Source organism: Penaeus japonicus, unplaced genomic scaffold (genome assembly GCF_977035675.1).
Source record: "Penaeus japonicus unplaced genomic scaffold, GWHDUDI00000001_assembly GWHDUDI00000010, whole genome shotgun sequence".
Taxonomy (NCBI): Eukaryota; Metazoa; Arthropoda; class Malacostraca; order Decapoda; family Penaeidae; genus Penaeus; species Penaeus japonicus.
In genome coordinates this window covers 38770474-38780473 of record NW_028234412.1, presented here as the reverse complement: position 1 = coordinate 38780473, position 10000 = coordinate 38770474, and the positions used below count along the sequence as shown (strand labels likewise).

Genomic DNA, 10000 nt, shown 5'->3' with positions numbered 1-10000 from the left:
TGTAGAACAATAGTTTCCATGTGTAAGATCTTGGAATGGCTGCGAGGATACCAAGAATCAAGTTACGCTCGTTAGCTCTTCTTGTCACCGTTATGCAGAGAGCCAGTCTTTCTTGGTGCTACTCAATTGTCCTGATATTCTGGTAGACTGAAAAAGGGATTTTATCTCACTCATAACACTGTTTGTCAGCTTTCTGAACAAGACTGTAAATGATATTGTTTTAGATGCTACCTGGAGTGTCAAAATACGAAAACATTAGCAGAGGCAGTGTCTATACTCCAGATATGTGTAACAAGAAAGGTGCAATTTTTATGAGTCTTATATATTACAACTAAATCATGATTAAACATTATGAGCAAATAATAACTGAGAGAGTGATTATGTCTGATAGAAGGACTATATCGTATTCTTACCATCAGGTATTAGCAGTGTTTTTGAAGGGAATGAAATATTTGAAAACAAAGGAGAAAAAAGGCAATATGGAAATAAAGAAACCTTTAATTTAAACTGCATAAAAGCAATAGCTATGCTTCCATTAATATCTTAAGAAAATTTACAATTCATTTTAAAACATTATATTATATAGGCTTTCTGAATAACCATAGCCATATATTTTAAGTTGTTATTATGTATATACTAAATCAGACTTATGTGTGTGTAAATATATGTATATATATATATTATATATATATATATATATATATATATATATATATATATATATATATATATATATATATATATATATATAATGCCAAAGGCTTCATCACCCTGCAAATTGGCCATAATTTTAACCCTTTTGCATTACATTTTTTTCTAAATTCAAGCTAGTTGTTCCTTCAGTTGTGTAATATATATATATATATATATATATATATATATATATATATATATATATATATATATATATATATATATATCATACTAAATGCTAATTAGTATCAATTTGCTGATAGACCGTATATAGTGTCATATATCACATGTCTAGCAAATAATAGAAAATACAACATCTTAAGATGTGGCCCATCTGGGAAAGGTTAATGCAGTATAAGTTCAAGTTATACAATGGTCAATTTTTAAAAAATCTTTTTAAGTAGTTTAGGCAAAGATAGAGAGTTGGCTGTCAGTGGTATCTGGTCAGCGGTTCACTTTGGCTGACAGGTAATGATTTAGAGGTCAGAGGTCACACACTTTATAATCTCTTGATTTAAGAACAGAAGCAATGTTTGTGTCTTTCAGGCGATGTATGTAAATGCAATATGGGGAATGATATTTTCTCTTGTCTTGATTGAATTAGGAGATTGGGTGCTATACTTTGCATCTATATGAAAAATACATTTGTCAAGTAATTCATCAAGAAAGTAAAGTAGTAAGCACAACATAGGAATATACCTTAGATCGTAATGAATTATTGTTTTCTTCTTATGGCATTACATTATATTCTTTATGAATAGACTTCAGCCATATACAGATATCTACTCAGTTATATTTACCCATAGGGCTGTCTATATATTAGTCCAGAAAACTATTTCAGAATATAAATCTTCCAGGTAAGTTGCTCAGAGAGGGCTAGAAAACGTTTTTCTTTACCACAGGTGCAACAGATCTCAGTCATCGCCTCTCATTCCACATGGCAGACGTCCAGTTATCACTTGCAGGAGGTGGGACTCTAGGCTCCTCTTCACCCTACACGCAGCCTTCGAGACAGCGATGCCATTGTCCCACTTGTGGACGCATGCTCAGTCAGAGGAGGTAAATTTGGGGTGTTTGAATGTAGCCAATTGCTTGAGACTTTTGTTTGTTTTTTTCGTTCAAGGGTTTTGAGTTTTTATTGATGTTTTTTTTAGGTCTTTTCATGGTGTATCTGTTTCTTGATAATCATTTGATAAAATGACTATTGCTTATGATATATTTGATACCTAAGAATTGCTTATTCTGATCAACATTGTTCCATTTGCTTGTTTTTTTCTTGTCTTGCTTCATCATAGCTTGGTTCACTTAGGAAGAATAACAGCAAGCACTTAGAAGGTTAAAGTAACCATGTATATCAGTTAAGGAAGTTCCTGAAGTTAAATTGCAAGATCTCATAAGGATAGGTTGTCACTGATTGGTGGCAAATACTTATAGAAAAAGAAAATCCAATTCGTAAAATTACTGACTGATCATTTTTCTTTACAGGAATCTCAAGCAGCACCTGATCACAACTCACAAAATGTCACCAGATGATGCCACAGTTATTGTGAAAAGATATAATTTTGAACTCCTAGTTGATGAGCCCTCGATCCAGCCTCTCCCGCAGCCACCCCTTCACCCCCTCCCCCCTCTTCCGTCCCCTCCTCTGCCTCTTCTTCCAAACATACCACCGGTGTCCCCGCCAACAATATTTTTACCGCCTAAGAGTCCTCTTTCCTCTTAGCCCTGCTTACTTGGAGACTTTACGGATAATTGAAAAGAGAAGTCTGTGGTAATGACTTTTTCCTGCAAATTGAATACTCCCTTTTTATTCTTTACTGCCATTTCATTCGTATGTGTTGCAGTTTTTAGCAAGTATTCCCTTCTCGTACCTTGAAATTTGGTATAGATGCGCGTTTCTCATTTCCCTTAATAAAAGTCTTCATGTATCTTTTGCATGGCCTTTTTATGAAATGTGCTTATGGTCTGTTTTCTTCTATTACAAAACATGCGTTGAGTACTTCCAAATGGCTGCACTGGTGATAGGGTCCATTGTAGTCATGAGAGGTCATGTCATTATATAAGTATTTACAAGATATTAAAGACAGTACAACTTAAAATAAATGTTCATTAGTGTTATTATATTCTATTATTAATGGGCACTCGTATATATATTTATGTATGTGTGAGTATGGGTACAAGTGTATGACTGAGTGTATGAATGTGGGTACGTATGCATTATTATCGACACATGGAAGAGCATAGTCATACATGTACACATACATATATATATACACAAACAATTCTGATTGTGATATTTCAAAGGGAAAATATTATAACATAAAAAAATTGCCATGATTCATCTTAGGAATAATAGAATTTGAAAACTTTGAAGTCATATTGAACTACGTAGCAGCTGAATTCGATGCAATTAAAACACCTTCTGCTTGCTTCTGCGTTCATGTCTGCTACAGGAAGCAAGGTTGTATTCTTGTGGTGCTGGAAAGGCAAGTGGTAAGGTGAATGCTGAGGACATTTACGTTTTGAAGAGCTTTCGGATAACACTTTAATCAGCAGTTGTCTTAATGGTGTTGAATGGCGTGCAGACATTACAACTATACCAAAAGAATCTGAGTATGTTACTTCTTGATTCAGTCAAATTATTCATGTTTTTTCTGGGGTTGCAAGTGTATCTTTGGTTCCAGAATGATTGGATATCATTCTACAGTCACAAATGTATGTTCTAATGAAGACGTCATTTATATTTTCATAGGAAAATTGATGAATAATAGTCTTTTTATGTAAAGTATTTAAGTTATGTGTCAAAGAACATTTTAAACCAATGTGACCTTGGTATTTGCAAGTTCTGTTATTTTATTATTTTTTAAAGTAGTAAATAAATTAAAGAGAGAAATTCCTAATGTAAAAATATGCTTGAAAGTGGAAAATAGTTAAAGTTTCTTTTATATATGATGGTCATCGCTGAATATCATCAGACTGTCACAGCAGACATAGTGAAAGTAGTGGTATGTCTGTTGATGACAACTTAAGTGCAAGAAATATGCATTAACCATTGTGTCTGCTTTCTGTGGACATTTTTTTACTATTTAGATATGATGCACCATTTGGAAATATGGCTAAAAATGGCCAAAATAAGTACAAGTAGTGGATACCCTGGTTGACTGTGGTGGCACACTTTTTACTTAGAAATAAAAACATACCAGATGTGATGTTGGTTGATACTTATTACCTGTAAATTGCCATTGTCTCCCAGAGGGCCACTAAATTAGCATTTAAGGTCTTACCAGTCACCAACCCCACCCATGTATTTTTTAAGAGAAGGTTGTGATGACTTGTCCATGTTTGAGAAGACATAAATGTACATAGTTGTTGAAAGTTCTCATAAACTCATTTTTCAAATTTGAAGACAGAACATTAGAATGAAAATATGTGGTTCTTTTCTCATTTCCTTTTTTAAGTTAGCGGTCATCTTGCACATACGAGAATTACATTCATGTCACATCATATATGGGTAGGATATATATAACTTTCTTTTTATGTTGTTCATCACATAAACTAGTATTCAGTTTGTGCATAAGGAGTAACTCTACATTGGTAGTGTTAATAGCAGCATAACAAATGCAGACTTGAGCATTGTTATTCTGTCAATTGGTTCAAAAGAAATGCTTGTGAAATGTGACAGTGCTCACGATCTGCGACTAGCAGTTATTTTCGGTGCTGCACATACGGCATTACTTGCTCCCTTTTGTGATATTTGTATACGTAGCTTTGTGTTATAGTTAGCCTGGTATTGAAGAAATATTATTTCATAAAATATTATTTCTTACTCTCATATGAAATGCTTAAGAGTAATTCATAAGCAGTCATGATTTGTATTGTGTACTTTACATCTACTTCTATCTGCATTTCCTTCTTTGCAAGAATATTTGCGTATTGTGATAGTGAGGCTTTTTACAGGGTGGTTGCTTTATAAGTTTATTTACTTTGATATTTTTTCTGAAATTAACAAGTAAGAAAACTTCTTTCAGTTTCAGACCAGTTCATGTGAGATTTCTTTTGAATGATAAAACAGACGCAGTTCAGTATTTCATGCTACGTGTGAAAACCAAAAAATGGAGTTTGCCCTTTCTCTTATAGAAGTAAATCTAAAATTCTAAATGAAAATGCATTGATGTTTTTTGACATGGTTGATGAAGAAATACACTTTAAACATTATGTAGCAATAAGGAAGATTAACATTATTCATATTTCCATGATGAACTGGTCTGACATGGTGCTAGCAGGTCATTTCTTATTAGTGAAGGAAATTGTGATGACCTGATCATATCAGTTAGTGGCATTACAGCAATTTTCTTCTCCTCTCTTCAAATTATTTCGTATTTTGATATTATATGTAGTTTCACATGCTTCATTTTTGAAGTGTATAGTATGAATTTAAGATATACTCATTTGTATACTGCATGTATTTTTTTTTTCTTTCATTCTTTTTTTTTTTTTTTTTTGAGTTCATTATATGTGCCCATTGCTATGACAGCTTTTAATATAATTACGAGAATTCCCCATGTACTGTGCAGTCCAATCCAGAATGAGACTGCTGTAACAGAGACATTACTAGTTTTGTACTGATTAGAACTTTTCTTGTAAATAAAGATATCTCAAATTGTATATATGATAGAAATTAAAAGATTTTTCCTTAACCTATATCTTTGTGGTAATGCTGAAAGATTTTAACTCATTGACAATGGATACATGTACTATTCTGTGTTTTTTTATACTCATAGATGACCCAAAAAAAGTTTAGTTACCCAAGAGTCGAATTAGTAGGCCTACATAACCTCAACACTTTAAGCCCGACTTTGATTTCATTGAAAAAAAATTATATTCTTATTAATATTTTTGTTATTACTGTTAGTATAATAACGACAATTATGACAGTAATAGAAATAAGATGAAAAAATCTCAGAAGTTCAAGAAATGGGGTAAACAAGAGAAGTCAGCTGGGTTTGCTAACTAACCCTTTGGTGACTAAGTGCGTGTGAGACCATCTATATTTAAAAAAAAAGTAAAGAAAATCATGGTGGACAAGACATGTCCTCATTGTCATAACATAACAATGTTATAGCTGTATATATAGAAAGACATAATCTATAAAATATTCAAAAATACAGTATGGATTATCCAAATAGCACAAAGTTGCCCATCTCTGTTTGTAAATTATTATTAGAAAGGCAACTAAAGGGTTATGTATAATTGGATAATTCTTAAATAATCAATATTTGGGGACAATAATTTGTTTGCAATTATGATAATTTATCTCAGAGACCTTTGATGGAGAACAAGAGGAAAAATAACATGGAACAGTTTATAATCGTTTTTATTACTTCTGATATTTAACGAAGAATGAAAACCGTAGCAGAAGATTAACAATTCAAAAATATAAACAATTAAATATTCAATATAAATCAGATGTTCAATTACGTTACATCAACTTCACCAGGAGTATCTGATATTATGACCCTAAGAGAGTAAAACTAGAAAGCAAAACAACTGACATGTCTGAAAAAGAACACCTTGTCACAGATTTGAGATGAGTGATGAAAGCCTAACCTGGACAGAAGATGTCGGCCAGTGCAAGGACCTCCCTGCAAAGTGTCTCCTTCCGCTGTAGCAAGTCTTTCGAGAGAGACTGGATGTCGCTGTTGCTCTCATCGCCGGACCGGCCGTACATCTGTGCCAGAGCCAATTTTACGTCGCTTCGGTAATAGTGGTTGTCAGACAACTTCTTTGACGTTTCTTTCAGGAAACTTTCAGATGCCTGGAGTGAGCCCTCTTTTAGACCTATCAATTTCTCTCCCGTCCATTTCAGGAAGTCTTCTACTTCATCTATGTTGAGTGTTTCTTCGCATGCATTGCAGACCCAAGCGTCCGGGCTAAGAGGACTAGGGGATGGCAAGATAGACCCCGAGGAACATTTCGTGCATCGAAGACTGCTGAGGTTTGTGCCCAGTTCTGTAGGGTCCATACACCGATTACAAACACACTTAAAATATTTTGTTGTCCGAAGGTGCAGTTGTCGGTTAGCTGTCCCCCACATTGGGTCGGTGTAAGAGGTTTGTATGTGCTCTCCCTTGCTGATCTTTGTTGCTGCTCTCACGATGATATTCAGCTGTGTGTCAAAAGTCCTCGTGGTATTCGGGATGCAGGAGTGCTCCAGGAGGCACGCTTTTCCATATAGGCCTATGATACTGGGCCCTGGGATCTCGAAACCGTTTACATCTATGATGCCACATACCGTGTGGATCTCCTCGTCCGAGAATGAAAGTACCCGAAGGTATTGCCTCATGAAGTTCACCACATTAGCTTGGTTGACTTCGTGGACGTCTGTGTTGATGCGTTGCTCGAGGTGGGATTCCATCTGCATGAGAGTTGCCCATTTTTCGGGCGATTTCTCCTTCATCCACAAACATCTGAGCGGAGTGATGCATTCGTACATCTGGTTAACCTCCATGAACTTGTGAACCTGGACTTTGACGGGCCTCGAGGGGAAAAAAGAGAGGAAGGGACTTATACTCTTGTGTGTGAGTTATTTCCCTGCGGAATCTGGTGTCATAACATTGAAACCACGTTTGTTTTTCGACTAAAGACTTTTATCATGACTTCTTATAAGAGTTTATTAAGCATTTGGGCATTTTAAGTACAACCTTCATTATTCAGGTCTGTCAAGTATCAATCTTTTTAACGAAAAGAAAAACATTATAATAAAACCACTTTAACCTTACTTTCACATGGCTCAGTGTGTGTATTTCGTACCTGTTTCTGGAGAGTTGGCACTCAGGGTTATGAAGGACGACCATTTGGCACTCCGGTCCACATAGCGGCCATCCACAGTCAGTGCACGAGTAGGAACCATCCACGGGGGTGAAACAGCCAAGGCACACCGGCACCGTTACCTGCACGTGATATTGGTACGGTGAAGAATGACAAAAGTTATATCTTCACACACACACACACACACACACACACACACACACACACACACACACATACACACACATATATACACACACACAAATAAATAAATAAATAAATAAAAAATAAATAATAATCACAAATTATATCTTCATACACTTCACAATCACTGTCCCGCAAGGCAAAGTAAGGCCTATATTTTCTTTTTTCCGTTTTACAATCATATTTGCAACTTCTCCCACTTATCTGGCCATTCTAGACTGCTTATAATTTCCGGCATTTGCTAAATGTACCACGGCAAAATTAGATCTAATTCTATCATTTATAATAATAGTATCGAACATCGCTGAAAGTAGTCTTAGATATAAATATTCATTCTCTCCATTAATACAAACGTACATATATGTACACACATACACACACACACACGCACAAACACACACACACAGACACACACAGACACACACACACACACAGAAACACACATTCGTGTACCATTTGCCTTTATTAAAAAAGTAAATAACAGACTTTCCCGCCATGAATTGTAAACAAATCCATATTCTCGAATCTTCTGTCTCTATCTAGCCTCTTTCCCTCTCCATTCTCCACTTCAAATGCATGTTCTCCATCATCTCTGTCTGCCACTCTGCCATCCACCTTAACTTCCGGAAGACTCACCTGCCTTGGCCCAACTACGAGCGGCGAATCTCGTAAGATAACCTCGCCGGGAAGGATATCACGTGACGCCTCCAGGTAGCGGCCCAATGCATCGCTCTGACACACCCTGGAGACACGTGGAGGTGGTAAGCCGTTAGACATGTTTATGATTAGAGTGATTTTTTTTTTTTTTATCTAGAAAGGGATCTGGATCTCCTGTTTTATCCATAAATATAGCATGATTTTGATCAATAAATCTGATTGAAATGCGAAATTTCTTAGTATTTCTTCCTATGGAAAAATATGATGCTTATGAAACATGTAAATGTACTCTGTTATATCGTATGGCAATTCGGTTATATGTGTCCAATATATGGACACCAAAAACACCCTTTTTTATTTGATAAAGGAGCGCCATTTTCTTCGTGGGATTTTTTGTGTATATATGATCTCCATCTTGTTTTGCATATGTTTACTAAGGTGTGCCTAACATGGAATATGTTTCTAGAAAGGAGAATGAGAACATTGTTATGATATTTGAATGACTTTTTTCGATGACTGAATATACGTGTTCTTATTTTTCAGGTTTCAGGTCTTTTTTCTCCATAATAAATCTGTGGATCAGTTTCACTGCTTGCAATAAAGATGATCATGACTTCGTGTTTTCACTTTCTATTTTCCCCGCTAAAGATGCAGTTTACACCTTGCACCGAATTTATTGAAAATCTAGAAATTTATACTATATAACAAGCAGCATTCCCAAAAACTTCACAATCTGTTAACAGTTTCCGCCTCTGTTAATTAAAAACCATGATAACCAGAGGCATGAAAACATTTCCCTTTGAGCGCTTCTGAAACTATGTTTGAACACGTGGAAGATTGAAGCCTCGCGGTACAAGTTAATCATTCTCCGTCTCTGACCCTCTCCAACCTCACTTCTCAGAATAAGCACGCTCTAACAATGTCCTTTAAATTAGTCATTTTCTTTACATTTATTAGTCTTTTAAATACTCTCTCTAGGATATTTCATATCATATCCATATAATCGCTTCCATTAATGCCAGAGGCGCAATTTGTAACCATGACACAAAATGATACATACCCTTTTGAGATCACTGCGCATTCTTACCAAGTAACAGCTAAGAATTTACTGCTTTATCATGAAAGAGGAAAGAAAAATGTATTTTTTCTCGTTGCCGTTGGTAGCACCGACAAAAAAAAAATCCTAAAAGACATTCCTATTAGATCGAAAAGTGCAAACGAAAAAAAGAAACAAAACAAAATCGGTCCTTTTTCAGCCATGATCAAGTGGAAATTCCTCCAGGGTTTTACTAACCTGTAAGGACTGCACTCGCCACGGTGGGTTTTCCAGTGCTGCTTCTGGTGTTCTTTGCTGCAGTATGACGTGGTGTGACACTTGGCACAACGCTGATTCGCCGGGGCTTGGCACACCGCACACTTCGTGTCTGTCATTCTTGAGTTATGTCAGATCAGGTTAGCGCAAAAAAACTGGAAGAAGAGGGAATGACCGGAATGGCTGAAAGGGAATGGGAGAGTGTATGTTCTGCATCGGAATGATAAAGAATGTTGTTGACGATTTGTGATGTCTGTGTCTGGCTACCGTGTAGCATAATGTATTATAGTATAATGTTAGCTATAAACACACACACACACACATACA

General features: G+C 35.7%; 2 protein-coding genes across 7 annotated transcripts in view; one reads left to right on the top strand and one right to left on the bottom strand.

Annotated features, from left to right (window-relative positions):
- The window catches only part of LOC122252783 (uncharacterized), a 94043-nt gene extending 88672 nt beyond the window's left edge, over window positions 1–5371 (top strand). For all 6 annotated transcript variants that reach the window (XM_086541313.1, XM_043015437.2, XM_043015436.2 and 3 more), the window contains 2 exons: window positions 1596–1752; window positions 2179–5371. In XM_086541313.1, the coding sequence (XP_086397439.1) occupies window positions 1596–1752; window positions 2179–2416 (395 nt within the window). In that variant the 3' untranslated portion in view covers window positions 2417–5371. The remainder of the gene's footprint in view (window positions 1–1595; window positions 1753–2178) is intronic.
- A 901-nt stretch (window positions 5372–6272) lies between these two features.
- The window catches only part of LOC122252782 (SET domain-containing protein SmydA-8), a 4729-nt gene continuing 1001 nt past the window's right edge, over window positions 6273–10000 (bottom strand). Inside the window, exons 2-5 of the mRNA XM_086541324.1 lie at window positions 9656–9828; window positions 8341–8446; window positions 7504–7643; window positions 6273–7229 (exon numbers count right to left, since the gene is read on the bottom strand). Of these exons, the coding sequence (XP_086397450.1) occupies window positions 6296–7229; window positions 7504–7643; window positions 8341–8446; window positions 9656–9792 (1317 nt within the window). The 5' untranslated portion in view covers window positions 9793–9828 and the 3' untranslated portion in view covers window positions 6273–6295. The remainder of the gene's footprint in view (window positions 7230–7503; window positions 7644–8340; window positions 8447–9655; window positions 9829–10000) is intronic.